The 18,647-nt window shown below is 33.3% G+C and overlaps 3 protein-coding genes across 4 annotated transcripts; all 3 read right to left on the bottom strand.

Moving 5' to 3' along the window:
* Positions 1-425: 425 nt before the first annotated feature.
* Positions 426-4,991, bottom strand: LOC130805187 (benzyl alcohol O-benzoyltransferase-like). The gene is made up of 2 exons (XM_057669852.1): positions 4,379-4,991; positions 426-1,680 (listed from the first exon to the last, which is right to left on the bottom strand). The coding sequence occupies exons 1-2, from the start codon at positions 4,826-4,828 to the stop codon at positions 802-804; spliced, it is 1,329 nt and encodes a 442-aa protein (XP_057525835.1). The 5' UTR covers positions 4,829-4,991; the 3' UTR covers positions 426-801.
* A 3,082-nt stretch (positions 4,992-8,073) lies between these two features.
* LOC130805786 (E3 ubiquitin-protein ligase RZFP34-like) lies at positions 8,074-13,958 on the bottom strand. The gene is made up of 12 exons (XM_057670572.1): positions 13,660-13,958; positions 13,457-13,544; positions 12,695-12,754; positions 11,694-11,726; positions 11,519-11,596; positions 10,705-10,748; positions 10,377-10,417; positions 10,201-10,283; positions 9,733-9,824; positions 8,976-9,045; positions 8,718-8,756; positions 8,074-8,626 (listed from the first exon to the last, which is right to left on the bottom strand). The coding sequence occupies exons 1-12, from the start codon at positions 13,755-13,757 to the stop codon at positions 8,522-8,524; spliced, it is 831 nt and encodes a 276-aa protein (XP_057526555.1). The 5' UTR covers positions 13,758-13,958; the 3' UTR covers positions 8,074-8,521.
* Positions 13,959-15,267: 1,309 nt separating this feature from the next.
* On the bottom strand, positions 15,268-18,603 carry LOC130805785 (uncharacterized). 2 transcript variants are annotated; one of them, XM_057670570.1, is made up of 4 exons: positions 17,638-18,603; positions 17,363-17,545; positions 17,132-17,260; positions 15,268-15,604 (listed from the first exon to the last, which is right to left on the bottom strand). In XM_057670570.1, the coding sequence occupies exons 1-4, from the start codon at positions 17,996-17,998 to the stop codon at positions 15,366-15,368; spliced, it is 912 nt and encodes a 303-aa protein (XP_057526553.1). In that variant the 5' UTR covers positions 17,999-18,603; the 3' UTR covers positions 15,268-15,365. The 2 variants fall into 2 exon arrangements, with proteins under 2 accessions (XP_057526553.1, XP_057526554.1); XM_057670571.1 differs by having other exon boundaries at positions 15,345-15,609.
* Positions 18,604-18,647: the final 44 nt, after the last annotated feature.

The raw sequence follows: 18,647 nt of genomic DNA, 5'->3' as shown, positions 1-18,647 counted from the left end.
GGATTTGTTTTTGGGCACTTTTTCTTAAGGCTTCATACTAATGTAAAGTTGGATCACTCATATGTTTGTCAACATTTTTTTACTTTTTTGATATAGGACTTAAGATATATACTCAACAATAGTTCTCCCAGACCAAGGACCACACATACTACTCACTATGTTGTATAATCCATTGTATACGTATTTCCCGGTTAAACCTCCAGCTCTGATACTAATTGTTGGGCCCATCAATAGTAAATAATGATTCTCATTAGTATAACATTGTCTGTTTTTGATCGAACCTGTACGGATTTTTTCAGTATCTTTTCAAATGACCTCAATCTAATTATTTAAAGTTGAATCACTTCTATGTTTATCAATGCTTTTTAGTTTTCAATGTGAGACTTAAGATATACACTTAACAATAAAACTCTAAAACTCTAGCATTCCATTAAGTGACCTATAATACGTTCACTAAAAAAAAAAATCAATAATACACATCAAAATGCAACATTTTTCTTTTTACATTTTCACTTTTTCCAAACTTACTTCCAACGTGGAACTATATGTACTCATATTTAAAGCATTAAGAAACCATTTGAATGATACTATTTGTCTCCACAATAATACTTTTTTTAAGTAATCAACAAAATAAACTAAAACCTTAATTTGAAATAAGAAAGTTCAATAAAGTCCAAGCCTCAAGATAAGGAGCTCACATTATATCCCGTTTATTTTTTATTGCCATACTTCTTTTCAGATTAGCTTTTACCTAAAAGCGAGAAGTATAGTTTTAAAAAAAACGAAGGATAATATGTATATTTAAGAATGTGCTTGAAGCATCTCCTGCAATTCCTTCATGAATACGTCCATAACCGAAGGAGTCAATGAAATAGGCACCATGATCATAGTCTCACCTTTCCTATTCTTAAATGAAATGAAGAAACTTGCATCCGGGATGGACCCGTTACTTGCGGGTCCTCCAAAAACGGGTTTTCCCCACCCAAAATCCACGTCCGCAAACCCTAAATGTCTTAGATCCGACACCACATAGGTTTGGTGTGTAATAAAATGTGGTCTATCTTTAATCACCATAAGATTCATTATTGATCTCATATATTCTTCGTTAACTTCACTTTTCGCTTTTCTTATCAATTCCAAAATATACGCAATATCATTTTTGCAAATATCCCCGGCTTTTGCACAAACCGCGGGAAATGCACATGCATTTCCATAATAACCCTTTGGAAGTGGTGGATCAAATTTATTCCTCGCATTGACGGCAAAACATAATGCAATTTTCTCATTAGGGTCTAATCCAAGTGCGATGGTACGACAACGCCACAACGAAGCACTAAGTATGTCGAACGTAGAAAATTGTTTGATATGTGTAGGAACATGTCGACGTAGAGCAGCGAGCTCGCTTGGACCGAATAAAAATGTTTTTTGAACAAGATTGGGATCACCATGGGCATGACTGTCGCCTTCGTGTTGCTCGTACTCGGGATGTGGGAACGTCACTTTTGGCGATTCTCTTGCGAGTAAACGCTCGCGATCCCAAACAGGCAAGACGGACGGTGCTGAGAAGCCTCTAGCCATTTCTCCAACAGCATTCATGAGTTGCATTACTCCCGTACCGTCGCAGATTGCATGATTCGCTCGTAGGGTTACGATGAATCCACCACATCCTAGACGTGTTACCTGTCACAAATGCACAATACATCCTATAAGCACATAAAATATTCCGAGACTACAACTATAACTTTCGGTTAAGTTGGTTCTTTAAAATTAACTTGGTATCAATTACTAATGTGATGAAAGTCACGGAGTCAAATCACACTCACTACTCATTTCTAATGGAATAATGTTTAACGTACATTAGGTATGTGGAGATTCTATGCAGCATAAGTAGATTCACATTTCTAATCAAACAAGTCTTGTGTAAGTTTTAAGCTTTTGGTCTAATAAATTGGTTTCTTGGCACCTAAAGGTGAGTACTCAGATCATCATATAGAATTGTGAGTAACGTGTTTAAAGTCATTTTTAAAATTTATGTATTTTTACGCTGTATGTTAATTATAATTAATTTAGTTCAATTGAGTTTTATTTGTCTACCTCTTTTATGGTCATCCACTTAAACTTGATTGAAGTAATATTTTTTTATGAGAAATTTTACATGTAAGCAACTACATGATGGAGAAAGTAGAGAATATTTTCAAACTATCAACAACTACCAAAAATCTAATATTTTTGTTGACTAAAAGGTTGTTGTTGGTGTGTGTTAGCTCATGACCATTGGCTTTTCTATCAATTAAATTGAAGACTACTCTAATATTCCTTTGTGAGTTGGACTTGTTAGACTCATCAAAGTGGTCAAGTGGACCCTTTTTTGAACTTTACAACAACACATTTTATATATCAAATGAAACACAAAATAACGTGTTAAATTTGTGTCATAGGTATTAAGTGGAGAGACCAAGAAAAAAAAAATAAAAGAAATATTGTAGGATAGTGAAAGAAATGTGCGAATATGATAGAAATGTAAATTAAATATATAGATGAAAATTTAAGACAAAAAGTGAATAATTGACAAAAATTAAACTGAAATAATTTAAGACATATGATTAAAAATTTGACATTAAGTTATAAGCAAACATCCTTTCAAAAATTAATTTCTTTTGATTTTCTTTTATAAGGAACATGATAAACAAAATATTAATTTTCTTTTAATCTAAACTTTGTTTTACCTTTATTTTCACTATGTTAGATATAAAAAAAATGGGAAAGAAAAAAGAGAAAGAAATATCTCTTATTTCATACTTCTATTACTTTATTTTTATAATAATAAATAATTTTTTAAAAAAAAATGCAGGGCTTTCTTTTTTATTTCTTTTTTATTCATTTACTTACTCATTTACATCACCCATTCTCATCATGATTGTAATTTAATCATATTTATTGAAAAGTTTTCAGAAGCTTCTTAGACCTAGCTCCTTTTTTCTAAGATCTTAAAAAAAAACAAAAAATCTTTTTTTCCATAGGCCACAAACCCATAATATTACACTTTGTTTATTTTAATTTTTTCTTTTAAAAGGAAATATAGTAATAAATTATTTTTAAAACAAAATACACTCATTTTATATTTGATATATTTCGCTCATAAAATAAAATCAATAATCTGTATGTTAAGAGGATACAAAGGAGATATGACGTTCCATTAGTGAGATTTTTTTAAAAAAATATTAGAGGAAAAAGTGAATTTGGTTAGGCTCGGTGCAAATCTAGTTAGTCAGCATTAACTATTGTTTTTATGAGGAATTTGTGTTTTTTTAATATAAACTCGACGATTTTTTAATTATTCGATTTTATAATTGAAATGACTTTAATTTGACTTTAAAAATAAATTTATAATCGTGTAAAAATCACGTGAACACAAGACTATATCCGAATTTGAACCGATACAAACCACCTTATTATAAATCGACCCGAATCAATACCTCAACTATTCACTTTACAGACAAGACAGCAAACAATTATTTGGTGGAGTACTTGGACCAACTTTTGAGTTTCTTACTCTTAATTAACCAAATATTTTGTTACATGATGGAACTAGTTTACCTACTTTAACTATAATCATCTTTTGCAAATTCTCTAATTTTTAAAAGTTGTATATACTTTTTTTTTCTCTATATTATTTACCTCCTTAGATGCTATATTATGATTAATTATCCTTATTTTTTTTATTTTTTGTGCTGCCCTATATTTATATATAGGTTTAAAGAACTATAATTTCTAAAATCATCAAAATTTTAACATAAGCTATTAAGGTCGAATCTAAAACACTAGTATCAAATAAGCCGAATAACTATCTTTTATAGAATCACATCGACTGTCATTTATCTGCTGGGCCGACCCTAGGCAAGGGCAAGAAGGCCTATACCTTGGGCCCACGATAAAAATAGACAAATTTTGCTTTCGTATGCATCGAACTTAAAACCTTGTGTGATTATATTATGCATTTAACCACAAAGCCAAAGTGCTATTAATGATAATTGTTACCTTATTTATTAATTATTGAATTACAAATGCATGATTATCAAACAAAAAGTGGATAAAGTTCTATTATTAGTGTAACATTTTTTGATGTTATAAATATTGTAATTATAAATATATGTTTTATAATTAGGGCCCATAATTTATCTTTCGCCCTCGAACCCTGAAACGCTGAAATCTCAGGGCCACTGTTATTCTGTGATATTTGTTACACAATTCAATAGCAATTAAGTATTTAATCAAATGACTCAGATTATGACTTAGACAAGTCTGAGCCTAATCATTCACAAAGTGATGCATATACAAATATGATGAACAAAAAAAATAATTATAATTTATAAGTTACCTGCACAATGAGCACAGGAGTACCAATCATGCCATCAGTACCAGGAATATCATACAACAACTCATCTAAAGGAAATGGTGGGTGTATTTCATCACCAAAATCCTCAAGTCTAGCATCAGTTTTAGCCTCAATGAAGGGCACACCTTCACTGGTGCAGTCGAGAACGAGCTTTCGTTTTGGCCCTTCGACTAGTCGACCTGCATAGGGGTAAAAAAACACGAGAGCCTTAGCCAGAGCATCCTTCACAACCTTAATCGGATCTTTCTCTTGCAAAGAAGGGTCAGCTCGGTAGAACATAATAGCCGGCATTTGAAACCGTAACCCCTCTTGATCATCAATGTCCGAGAGGGGTTTTAACTCTCTCGGGGTGGGTTGTGCCGGATACACCAGCTCAGGTTCCCCTCGTGTAACCGTTAACGCGAGGGGAGTAGTGTCTTGTGCAAGGGCCATAATAGATGATTTATTTAGAGTATATTGAAAGGTATGTATGAATATTTATGTAAATTAAATTTGTTTGGAAATTTGTACAAAGGGTTTAGGTCTATTTATAATGTTGTACACGGTTTTTTTTTTCTAGTGTGTACCAACTTGCTAGATAACATTTTAGATTTTTATTATGTTCTAAGTGGAAGGGGTAGGTGGATTATAAGAGTTATTTTTAGGACCATATTGGCCGCATGCTAGTGATTAAAAGGTATACGTAAAGGGGTGGAGTTGGTGGATGTCCAGCTATTTCGTCAAATTTTGGTGTGTGCTCAATCAAGCTTCGGATGACTAATTAGCCCTCCAATTTATTTTCAATATAAAAGGAAAGACTGATGCACCCAACATTTTCGTAAAATGAGAGATTGTTGAATATAATATATCACTTTATATATTTAGGGATTAATTTTTATTTTTATTAATTGATTTCAGTAGTGAATCTCTTTTATATGTTGTATTGAATTACGTTTTTTCTTATAATTCGGATTGTTAGACTCATTTTCTAATTTAGTTAAATAGTTTATTTGTTTAAAAGTTTTTTAAGTAAATAATTAATTTGTAAATTAGAAGTGGTACGAAGAGTAAACAATGATGGGAAAGTTGGTACTACCACTCCTACTTGATAATTTCATAATCAAAATTGTTATATATATATATATATATATATATATATATATATATATATATATATATATATATATATATATATATATATATATATTTATATTTATATTTATATATATATATGAGCTACCTTGGTCAAGACTATTTTGTTTCTTTTCTTTTTGAATTCTTTTTTATTTGTTTTTGTAATGTTTCCTTTTCTGAGAAAGATTTCTGAAATACAAATATTAATTTATCATCTCCCAATAATCATACATTATACTAAAAAAGTTTAAAAATTTTTAAATGTCACGACTAAAGTGAATTTGTCAAATGGAATTTATTTATTGGCTAAGGAAAAATGAGTGTTTGATATTGACTAATATCTCCATCACTAAAATATTTTTAATTAGCATTGTCACAACTCGGATGACAATAAAAGAGAGTTTGCCAAATAAAACTCATTTATTAGCTAAAGAAAAATGACATGACATCTGATCTTGATTAATATCTCTACTATTAAAATATCTTTGACTAACATTTATTCATAATTAAATTGAGTAAATTAGAAAATATAATATACTGCATAATATATTGTTGATGGTTTTCAAAATTGCAGAATTAATTTATACATATAACTGTCAAAATTGAGTATTTTTATTACATAATATCTCTGGCTTTATTTTCTTAATATCATATGTTGATATATGTTGATGCTAAAAAAATCGTGCATTACACATGTTTCTACACTAGTTAATATTAATTGGCATGAATTAATTTAGTAATTAAAAGTTTAACCTTTCAAATTTCATTCTTATAACAAAAGTTTAATTCTCCTCACATTCATAAACAGCTAATTCACCCTTCCCTAACCAGTAAGAGATTCTCCCATCTTATCCGAATTACATGGTCAAACATATTACATTAATAATTTTGAGTTTATTTGGGGAATTATTTTGGAAAACAATTTTTTTTTTCCTTTTTTTAAAAAACGTGGTGAGTCAATATTTTTTTTAGGTCTACGTATATATTTTGTCTGCAGACCAAATGTAAATTGATTTAATTTTAGTTAGTGTGTTTAGTATCGTGGTTGGTGAATCAAAGACTTTTATTTGACGAATACGGCTGGCCATATAACTCACTAGAGATACTTTTCCTTCATAAACTTTTCACTTGGGATGTGATGGATACATGAATTTAAATATCTTAGGTTAAAAATTAAGGAGAAACTATAATTTTAGGTTAAAGGGTCGAAATTTTTTATATTGATATTAAAAAGAATTTCAGTGTACGAATAAAAATTCGTTGGGAGTATAGCCGTATAGGTAATAAAGTAGTTTTATATGTTGACACGATACCAACAAGTATTGTGATTTAAATGCAGAGTTATATAATTTATGGATTAAATATCCTACAGATTTTACATATTCACTGATTTTTGAGGTTGAGATATGACCGAATTTCACCCATTAATAGCTCTGTTGCTCACCCCTATCAATGACAAATCTAGAATGCTAGTATAACGTGAGTCCAACACGTATATCTCTGTTTATGCATTACATGTTATACAATTCAATATTAATAGATTTTTGATCCCAAACAGGTTTGAGCTTTGATAAATATTACGATGTACTAAAAACATCGTCATTATACTCGCGTATTCGGTATATCTTACTCATAAAAATTATGATCACGGTGTACAAAGTACTTGTTGGTTTTACTTGTTGGGTTTAGTATGGTGGTAGGTGGAATCAAACATTGTTTGCTGACTATGGCTTTGCATACTACTCTGACTATAAAGTCTTAGAGATGGTATCATATGTTTGCCTCCAAAATATAACGTGGATTAATAATTTGACACAAAAATATTGTGTGGTTGGTAGATAAGGTTTTTTCTTTACATTTATCTTTTTCCATTTGGATATGTTGGGAGTTCTTTTACTCCAAGTTACGTTGCGGAAAAAAAATGTGAGAATTAAATCTAAAATCTTATTTGAAAAATGTAATATATATTTCAACTGAAATAAAATTTGATTTGATGGTGAAAGTTTTTGTTTCTTATTTTTCCTAGTTTTGTTTGCTCTCAGATTGGTTGGGCTTGAATGATATGACTAGACTAATCCTGATTTTATATTGTTGAAGGAAAATTGACTTTATATGTTTTGTAATTTGTTTTGTTTTGCATGAAAATTTATGAAATGTTAGACAATTCAAGCAGTATAGAACAAAACTATCGAGACATTAACTTAACTATAAACTTAAAATGATAGTTGAATTCTCGAGATATATGCTACCTATGTTATACTCTTTCATGCCTCTCACACGCTTTTGGATTAGAAGTATAGATAGAACATATGCTCTTCTCACTATATTTCTTTTGATATCATTTATATTGTTATTCTCGTTCTTTATCTTAATCATTTATTTCTATCATCTACTATTTTTTTTTCTTGTTTTCCAACTACAAATTAATTTTTACACTAAATAGAGGAAGTGCTTGCACATGCATGGTTTAATCTTTTAGACAAACATCCAAATACTGAATCCAATGATGAAGTAGATTCAGCTAATTAGTCCAACATGCCAAACCCTAATAAAAAGCTAAAGAATAAAAGAATGATAGCTTTTCAATTGATGAATTGTAGGCCAAAATATGCAGTTACAGTCAAGATGTTTATCCCTTTTAAAAAGGGTACACAACCCTCTAAACAATATAGAGCAATCATGTTTATCCCCTTAACTTTTAACTGAACAAACGAGATAAAAGGGAGTTGCAGCCAATAAGACTCTCGACTCGAGAAAGTCCTGCAATTATGCATTCTCCTCTAATACTATCGTTTCATGAACCAATCAGTAACTCTCGGCTCGAGAAAGACCTGCAATTATGTATTCTCTACTAATAATACCGTTTCAAGAACGAGCGACTGGAGATCTGAAACTGTATATCTTCTGTTAAGGAGGCCTAATCGAGCATTTGATCATATTCTAATATCATTTTCCCGCGCCTCTAAACCGTCCGTACTGAACTTGGAACTTCCATTAGCTCTTCAATAGTCGTCATCGCAATTTTGTGTTGTAGGATAAGCAATTCGGGCATTTGTGAGCCAATACATGGTACTGAACTTGAGAATTAGCCTCACAATCGTTGCAAAGAATCGACACCTATTAATACAACAAAGCAAATGATTTAGAATTGCACGGATAGGAAATTTTCCGAGCTTGTTTAAAGCAACCGTAGTGCGCTTGTGCTTACCATCCTCTGACACTCCTCAGGCAGTGGTGTAGACGCTACCTGAAAATTGGCAATGCACGATTTCAAGTCGACAATTATAATAGAAGAGAACAAAGATATGAACAGTGAAACATAATTCGTTTATTAGTTCGCCTTTTGAATTGGAATCGCTAAAAATGGTTTAAAACCAATCATAATTAGCCTTTTTCGATTTGCGATTCGCGAGGCGATTAGTGAATCATGTGACACTGGATATGAAGATAGTGCAAGGATACAAACCTCTTCGTCTAGCTTCCTCCAAACTATTGACATATCACACATAGATTTCAAGCAAATTGGGCACGCATACCTGCAAAGTTTTAAATATTAACTGTCTGAAAAAAACTGCCAGATAAGGTTATTTACCACAATAGAAAAGAGTTAGAAAACATGTTATAGCACATTTTTAGCCTAATTGGTATAGAAGAATAGAGCAAAGTTACATAAAACGGAAGTATGACAGGGTACAAGAAACAAAAACGAAAACGCAAAACGTTATTTTAGAGACAGTGTAAAAATAAGGCCACATCGCATCGCATTGGTTGTGTTGTAAAGGTTTTCAAAATATATGAACTGATATTTCCCGTGTTGTAAAGGTGTAAAAAACCCTGTTTTAGGCCGCATCAAGGGTTATCTTAGGCGTTACGGTGACCATATAACTTCCGTTACCGCTACACTATTAGAGCTTCCGAAACGTAGGTTTCATAGGATGGAGTCCTTTTTATCTAATAGATTGAAACATTTTCTCATTAGAACATTAATCTAGAGTTTGGGAACAAAGTTTCAAAATGTAATCTATAGTTTCGCGAACAAAGTATCCAAAATGAGATTCGGTAGGAAGTTTCCGGTCTTTGGTGACTAGGCTGATAACCCTTTTTATTAACCTTTCTAATTACTACTATCATCATTCTCCCGATAAATTGCTCACAAATTATAACCAAAAACCCCATGTACACAGCTAACAGAAAGTTCAATCCAAGTAAGGTCGATCTCTTACCGATAATGCTGCTCCATCTGTTTAGCACATTCCAAGTGCATTGTATGCCCACAAGCAAGTACACTCACAGCTTTCGTTGTATCAAATAGAAACTGCAAAAAGTTCGAAAGTGATGAGCAGACGATGGTAGATGAGGTAACAAAGATAAAGATGCAAGCGTATCCCAAAGCCATGAAATGGCTACCACCAGGGTTTGGAAGAGTCGGATATACGAAATCTTATCTTTGTAATAAAAAATAATAATAAACATGTCGTTTTCAAATGAACCCTGATAGCGAATATCATTTGCAACTACACATAAATAAGTGCACGTGATTTAATGAGTCATTTTAATACATTATAAACTGAAACTAAAGAGCTATAAATCATTGGCTTCTTGGACTATTCTGTGGATTATTTACTTCGCCAATAACGTCTTCTCTCCGACAATGTAAGAACAAATGAAAAATATTGAGAACGAATACGAACCTCGCAACAAACAGGACAATCATGATGCATTGCTTTCTCCAAGCACCTATGTGTACCCTCCATAGTTTTTGGATAACAACAACCTAATAAGGTAGGATAGACAAAAGTTGGATCAATTCAAAGTCGATATGTAAAGGACAAGATGGGCGTCTCAAACCAAAGTTCTTTGCTCTTACCACACGACGAACAATGAAAAAAGTTATCTTTTCCACCGGTTCTGCATGAATAGAACCACTTACGGTTACAAATGAATACACAAACACTTTACAATACTAACTACCTATTATATTTGATCAATGTAACTAAAGCTTAATTCTGCTAAGTAAACGTATAATAGCTAAATGAGGAAACTTGATTATATAGAAATAATTAATTTAGCCAGCGATGCTAATGAATAGGGAAGATATGCTCAGAAAAATGTATTTCTGATTAAAAGTAGAGTAATCCGAAATTGTAAAAGCAATCGTAGAACAACCAAAGAGTCATATAGGCTAGGACATGTACCTGCAAATTCCACATTGATCACAATGGTACTGCTGCTTTGAGACCTACAGCACAGCAACAGAAGTATTGTTAATAGTGAAGATATGGACCGCATTGATGCATATCACCTGAGATATTATGGATATTCAGCTGATCAAACGGATCATCTGATGTATGCCGTTTTTTTTTAAATTGCCGCATTTTGAGCAGATTCAAAAATTCCCCCGAATTTAAGTGTACAACTGAAAGCTTGGGCGAATTCCAACTTTAAAATTCAACGATCTATCACATATCTTTGAAAAAATTAAGGAAGAAAGAGCAGCAGAAGTTGTTTTTACTATTTTCTCCATTTGTAGAACACAAATTTTTGTGAGAGACGGTCTCTTTGAGAGACCATCTCTAATTGGGCCGACCCATTATATATTTTTTAAAATATTATAAGTAGGCATTAAGAATGATGTAAGTAGACATTTAAGATATTGAAAGTAGGCATTACGGATACGGTAAGTAAGCATTAAGGATAATATAAGTAGGCATTAATCTTAAATGCGCTGGACTTGAGATATGTCTCTCAAAGAGACGGCCTCTCAAGAGACTAGCTGTTTGTAGAAAATTATAAGGCTATAGGGAAAATTCTACGACATTATATATTTGGCTTTCACGAGAGATTGTTGTAAATGGATTGGTGTAATTAAGATACATATATTAAGATGAATGAATGGATAGACATAAAATCGTACCAAGAGTATGCCCTGTGATCGGAATCTAAGTCCAAATCCAAATCCAAATCCAAATTGAAAGCATATTAGGTACTATATAGTACTTGGATACTTACATCATCATCAAAGAAATTGCATATTGAGCAGAAGTACTTCCCCATGAAAACCCCGCAGTTGATGCAATTATGTCGAACCTGCATCATACGGATAAATTACATGAATTCTCAACTTCGTTCTCTTACCACAAGTCCTAAACTAACAATAAGCATGATTAAGAGTTTTATAGCTTACATCTTGTTCCACACCACATAGAGAGCATACAACCTGAAAACCACAAGCAAAGAACATTACAAAAGACGGAACTGATGGAAGTAGTGATCCCTAATCAGGAAATATATAGAAAATCACAACGCCATGTCGCCATCTATTACTAAAGTACATATGAAATTTGGACTACATTGGAAAAAGAATCAAGAAATTAAACAAAGAGCAGCAAAAAAGACTACAAATCTGGCAATGAATCTTAGAAATGAGTTTGTTAAGCATACTTTTTTGTAATCTTACTGCAATAATGTCAAAGATGTCCGCTACATAAACCGAAACAAATTATGCAATCATTGCGAAAAAAACTATGCCCAGGAACATGAAGTTTACATTGGTAAAAGAAAACCAACATTTCATTTTTCTAATTTTCTAAAATGGCTTCTAACTAAGTGGGTTTTTGGAGTTGAATGTAGACAATCTTACCCTCGTTAGATAACAACAGAAGAATGTTGTTTTCACCAAAACATCATATACAGCTTAACATAAATAATGAATAAAAAGTGCACGTGATTTCATTTCCCGTTTCAATCTAAACATATAGTCAATTATAATTCAAAACCAAATGAAATAAAGTATATACTAAGGGTGGATGAGATTCGAATTTGTAACATGCGCTAGCTTCTCAAATCATGCAAGGAACCGTTATAATTAACCTTATTTTCCTTTTTAATCCGTTCCTTTGAGGATTCTTTGGCCGCATCCTCTTTTGTAGGTATGGTTGCCGCCTTTCTTCACTCCCAGACCGTGGTCATAGTATTTTTATGGGCGGGATAGACTAGATATGATGATGATGCACACTCTTTTTCTAATTCTCATACAAAATATTAACTCTACACATTCTTCCTGTCTTTCCATACACATACTTTTTAATGCTTTTACCCAAATTTTTTAACCCATTTGTAATTGGGTTATTTCTGTGAGACAGAATATATAACAACAAGAATCATGAAAAGGGATGAGAATAAAACCTTTCTAATCTCATGGCGCGGAATATCATGTCGATCCAGAAGATCAATTTCGACAGAATTCTGTTCAATATCAAACACAGATTATAGGTTAAAATCAAATCAAACATGTTATGAATAGTAGTATACTAATGTGATTATGGGAGTATACTATTGTATGACTTGAGTGCTCTTTAATGGGATGAATTCATGAGTGTGACTCTTGAGTTGTGGAATCCAAAAGGGTGTAATAAGGTGAAGAGTATTCATGGGAATTATTGGTGTTAATGAAGATTAAGGTGAAGAGTCTCATGTGTGTGACTCTTGAGATAATGTCTTTTCAAGTTCTTAGAGTTATTTCATAGTATTCATTACCCTAAATTAACTATGTATTTATGTGAGCCATTCATCTTCAAGTACCTAGCACTATAAATAGGGCTCTCATACCCACACTTCAAGTATGTAAAAACACATCAAACACAACCCTTAAGCCAAACACATAGCCTATTGTTGTTATCTCTATCTCAATTGTAATTCTTCATATTGAAGTGTTGTTTGTATTCATTTGATATAATATAAACATAACTACACACCACGGAGGACGTAGCCATCATTGGGTGAACCTCCTTAAATTTTTGTGTCCTTGTTTGTTACTTTGTCAAACTTATTTTTGCTCATTGTTGTTTGTTCTTAACATCGTAAGTATTTGGCGATCGTTTTCAAAACAGTATTATCAAACTAATCATCAAGAAAACGCAAGACAATTCCGTCATGCATTGTGCATACCTTAGCTTCATTATGGCAATGCCTACAATCAAAAATCTGATTACAACAAGGTGCTCTAATTTTACATCTTCTCCTATAATGCCTGCATCTGATTTGATTCACAAACCCCACATAGAAAATCAAAACAAAATACAATAAAAATCCAGAAAAAAATACCAATTACACACAAATCAAAGTTAAGAAAATCGAAAAAGAGAAAATACCCATGATTCCCAGATGCAGAATCCATCAAATCGAGTGAAGAAGATGATGATTTTTGTGGGAAATCCATGGATAATTCCGTCACACATTCACTGCTCATTGTAGAAAATAGAAGAATTATAGAACAATAATTCTATAAGAGAATTAAGTGGGACGTTAGGATTTAGGAAGAAGAGCGAAAGGGGGGGTGAATGATTTGGATTAGCGTAAGAGCTGATGTGGAGAAGATAATCATCATACCCAATCAAATACTCTAATCATTGTTTATTAATCAGTCTGCTGGCTGGGTTCCTTGTTTTGTTCTTTCTTTAAGGCTCGATTTTCAATGTCTTGTAAGATTTTTTCTTCCAGATGTAAATATCCATCGTTTTCAAGTATCTAACTTTTTTATTTTAATACTCCCTCCTATTTATATACAAGTTTTTTCACATTATTTAATGCACTTATTCAATGTTTTGTAATTCTTATTATACGTAACAATATATTATAAAAGTGGATATTAGTAATCTTTACATTAAGACGAATCAAACAAGATCTTACTTGACTATGTTTTAATTTATAGATTAAGAATAAAATACCAATTAAGAGTAATAATTGAATACTGTCAAAACGCAAATATCTCTTTTATATGAATTGGAGGGAGTATTTGTTAGACGTAGAGATGTTCATACCAATCTTCGAGTTGATTTCGAATTGATTTTGGATTACACTTGTAGGGTTTACTTAAGATTGATTTTGTTTCCACACTGATTTTCTATTTTTTAAATTATTTTGAAATCAAGTTAAACTCGAGTTCGATTAGAAGATCGAATCGTTGGATTTATTTTGAACACCCTAACGTGATTGATAATAATTGGATTGTTACCGTTACACTTGATTGATATGATTAGCATGTAGCATATTATTTTATAGCAAAAAATATAGGAGGTGTTTGATAGTTGATTTTTGTGTTAGTTATTTAATTTTTTTTTTACTTTTTGCCTATAAATTGATTTATCAAAAATCAAAAAATATTTTTGATGAATAGTTTTTTTAGTTGGTTATAAATGAAGGCCAAAAACCTTTTATGGTAATAGTTGAAGCCTGAAGAACTATACAAGTAGGGGCGCGTTTCTCTAGAGATCTAGAATTGGCATTGGGGCCATGTAGGCATGGCCACGGTCCGGGTTGGTCCGGTTCCGTTCCGGTTCCATCCGGTTCCGGTTCCACCCGGTTCCGGTTCCACCCGGTTCCGGTTCCATTTGGAACCTGTCGCGAACGGTTCCGGGCGGTTCCAAACGGTTCCTTAGCGGTTCATGAGGCGGTTCCGGCGGTTCCAACTCACGGGACGGGCGGGTCGGACCATCGGTTCCATTTTAATTTTTTCTTTAAATTTTTGTATAATAAAAAAATACTATAATATCGCGGACGTACCTTTGATGATTACTTGATTATTAGCGAAATTCATTGCATGTCAAGTTGTCATCGTTATTGAAATATTTACTAAAATGAATGGAAAAAAATTAATTAATAAGAAACGAATCAATGATAATGTCGATAAAGATGATTAATAAAAAAAGAGGGAGAAAATGGACTTGAACCTAGTACCCAAATGAATACTAAGCTGCCTACGTATCCCGAAGGAATCAAAGCCCACGTAGTTCTTTGTCATACCTTTTATTTATAGTTGTTGAGTGTTGATTCATCGTTGTCGCTTGTCGGATTGATCCTATTCGTCTTCGTCATCATCATGTGGTTGATATTGATTAGATGCTTCCGCTGACTCTCCTCCTGACGATGATGAAGTTGTATCCATCATCATCCATGGATCATCATCGTCGTCTTGATCATCATCGTTCCTTAGTCCTTGTGTTCGTATCTCCGCTTGGTCCCAATCTTTCTTGCAAACACATATTTGAATACTATGTGGAGCAAGACGAGATCGCTTTTCGTCCAAAACTCTTCTACCTGCACTAAAAGTAGACTCCGACGCAATAGTTGACGCGGGAATTGCAAGGACATCCTTTGCAATTCTCGATAAAATGGGAAATTTAACAGATTTTTCTTTCCACCACTCCAAAATATTATAGACACTTGGGTCTATTTCAAAGTGGTGTTTTAGATAACTATCTAGTTCTAAAAATGTGGTCGAGGAAGAAGAAGATCCTACAAAACTATCATCTTGCGTCATTATGTTAGCAATTACTGAATTATAGAAAGAGGGACGAGCCGAAACGCTAGCACGCCTAGACATATCGCGTTTCGGGTTATATACACTAGCGTAAAATTCATACAGTTCAGCTAAATATTTTTTACATGTTCCGACATAATAAGCTACATCGGAAGACGGGCGATCTAACGCTTGATAATAAAATCCTATTACTTTGGTTAGGACCTCGGTTTTAAAACGTGGGTCCAAAATGGTTGCGATTCCATAAATGTAAGGAAAATCGGTAAAATATGATTTCCATTTTTCCATCATTTCAGCAAGAATCGGCCTTAATTGTGGGTTAGTATCTTCTTGTGTATGTTTAAGCAGGTGATAAAAAATAGTAATACATTCACTTATTACTAAGTGAACGTTCGGTTCATAAACATAAGAAAAAATCTTAGTCGCGTGGTCATACGCTTCTAATATGTTATGTACACCTATTGCTAATTCCCAAGTTTCATCAGCTATGAAACTATCTGTACACTCACTATATAGTTGTGTTATTACTGGGCGATAAGCAATCGCCTTTCTTAATAAATCGTTCGTTGACCCCCAACGTGTAGGAGTATCTAATGACCAATACACTTTTTTAAGTTGGTATTGGTCACATAATTGTTTATATCTTCTTTTAATCTTTCCGATCCTAAGCCATTTTACTATATCCCTAATTGGTTCTAATAATTCACTTAATTGTTTTATACCTACTTGACAAGATAAGTTAACTATGTGCGCACAACAACGTATGTGTAATAAGCTACCCCCAAGGATTAAACTAAAGGCGGGTTCGTTAAATAAAAGTTCTATACATTTTATGTTTGCGGTTGCATTATCTGTTGAACAACAAAATATTTTATCTAATAAGTTCCATTCCCTACATATCTCTATTAATCTATATTTTATGTTTTCGCCGGTGTGTCTTTCTGGCATAGTCTCAAAAGCAATTATTCTTTTTTGAATAATCCAATTTCGATCTATCCAGTGTGCTGTTACACACATATAAGATTCTAAATGTGGGGGAGCAGACCATATGTCAGTTGTTATGCTAACCCTACCATTAAACGATTTAAACATTTCAACTAGGTCATAGCGCATTGATTCGTATAATTTAATTGTTCGTCTTTTAAGAGTGTTCCTAGGGATTGCTCTAAATTGTGGTTGCAATTGTTGTCTAGTGAGACGCTCATATGCCCTACTTTCACCGTGGTTAAAAGGCAATTCATCGCAAATTACATACCTAGAAAATTCATCAATCATGTCATTACGATTATATCTAAAAGGCATACCTGTGTTGGGAATGTCCCATTGTGTCTGTCGGCTTCCACTTGTGGTCCCGCTGCCGCTTGATGCATGAGTTTCTTTTGTGATTCCATGCTTCTTTGCCAAATGTTTGTTAAAAGATCCCGTTCCACCACCTAACACGTATTCACAAAACACAATAAATAAATGTTTATAAAATATGAATATATAATGTATGAATGTATTATGTATGTATAAAAAACTTAAAAAGTATTTACCTCTGGCGAAATTGTATGAAACTAAGGGCTTTACTCCTTGACTTTCACAAATTTGACAAGTGCATAGGAACATATCTGGATTTTCGGTTGGTTCTTTTGTGAAATACGACCACACATGTGAAACAGCTCTACCACTAGAAGGTGGCATTGCCGGAAAAGGTTGTCTTACTGGTTCATCTTCATCTAAATAAATAATTTAAAATTATAAAACTATAATTAAATAAATAAATAATTTAAAGTTTAATTAATTTGAAGAATAAAATTATAAAACTAACCGATAGTTTGGAAATTGACTCGTTTACCACGAGCTTGTCTTTGTTGTTGTTGTTCTCCTTGTTCTTCATCTGATCTTGTTGATGACTGTCGAGATATATGTACCCCAATTGGGGTCGTTGGTTCTTCTTCTTGTTCTTCTTCTTCTTCAATTTGTATATCTTTTTCCACTTCTTCTGCATATTGATGTAACTCCGGGTCGTACCCTTCCGGATAATTAGGTTCATAATTATAATTACTAATGGAGGGTGTTGTTGATACCGACGGAGTAGAAGTGGCCTTTCTTTTGGAGGAACTGGAACCTCCTAATGATTTTGCCACTTTAGTAACTTTTTTTGTGGCTTTTTTCAAAAATGAAGACATGATTGATAGTATAGAAGTAAAAATAGAAATATAGAATTAAGAAATAAATAAATGATTAATTATGTAACTAACTAAATTAAGAAATAATTAGAAGACTAATTATGTAATTAAGAGAATAATTGCGTAATTAAAGAATTAAGTAGAGAGAGTAAGTAGAGAGAGTAGGAGAAGAGATGAGTTGTGAATGAAAATGATTGAAAGTGATGAGTATTTATAGGATGGATTCCAACGGCTCTCTAACGGCTAGTTTGGCTCAACGGTTCCACGGAACCGGTGGGCCGGTTCAACCGGACCGGTCCCGGTTCCGGTTCCATGGAACCGTTGAGCCGGTTCAACCGGACCGGTCCCGGTTCCGGTTCCAGAACCGGTTCCATGGAACCGTTGGACCGGTTCTCCCGGACCGGTTCCGGTTCCAACCCGCGGGTTTTTTGGCCCGGTTCACGACGGTTTTTTCCGGCGGTTTCACGGTTCCGGCGACTTTTTTCCGGCGGTTTCACGGTTTCGCGGTTCGGGGCGGTTCGGAACCTGTCGCAAACGGTTCCGGTTCCGGTTCCGGTTCCAAGCGGTTCGGGACCGGTTCGGTTCCGGGTAACCCGCCCCGTGGCCATGCCTAGGGCCATGAAACAAGATTATGTTCAACATTTCAAGT

This window comes from Amaranthus tricolor, chromosome 2 (genome assembly GCF_026212465.1).
Source record: "Amaranthus tricolor cultivar Red isolate AtriRed21 chromosome 2, ASM2621246v1, whole genome shotgun sequence".
NCBI lineage: Eukaryota > Viridiplantae > Streptophyta > Magnoliopsida > Caryophyllales > Amaranthaceae > Amaranthus > Amaranthus tricolor.
Note: the sequence above shows the minus strand (reverse complement) of the source record. Positions and strands in the feature narration are given on the sequence as shown.

Bases quoted from the DNA above. Each gene is read 5' to 3' on its own strand.
- LOC130805786 (XM_057670572.1), bottom strand. From the start codon at position 13,757: ATGAGCAGTGAATGTGTGACGGAATTATCCATGGATTTCCCACAAAAA. The intron at 11,727-12,694 runs GTTTTATTCTCA...TGTGGTTTTCAG, and splicing joins CGCGCCATGAGATTAGAAAG to GTTGTATGCTCTCTATGTGG. The intron at 9,046-9,732 runs GTAAGAGATCGA...AAAACTTTGCAG, and splicing joins CAGATGGAGCAGCATTATCG to GTATGCGTGCCCAATTTGCT.
- LOC130805187 (XM_057669852.1), bottom strand. From the start codon at position 4,828: ATGGCCCTTGCACAAGACACTACTCCCCTCGCGTTAACGGTTACACGA. The intron at 1,681-4,378 runs GTAACTTATAAA...CATTTGTGACAG, and splicing joins CTCCTGTGCTCATTGTGCAG to GTAACACGTCTAGGATGTGG.
- LOC130805785 (XM_057670570.1), bottom strand. From the start codon at position 17,998: ATGTCTTCATTTTTGAAAAAAGCCACAAAAAAAGTTACTAAAGTGGCA. The intron at 17,261-17,362 runs GTAAATACTTTT...AATACGTGTTAG, and splicing joins TTCATACAATTTCGCCAGAG to GTGGTGGAACGGGATCTTTT. The intron at 15,605-17,131 runs GTATGCCTTTTA...CTTTTAGTGCAG, and splicing joins ATGGGACATTCCCAACACAG to GTAGAAGAGTTTTGGACGAA.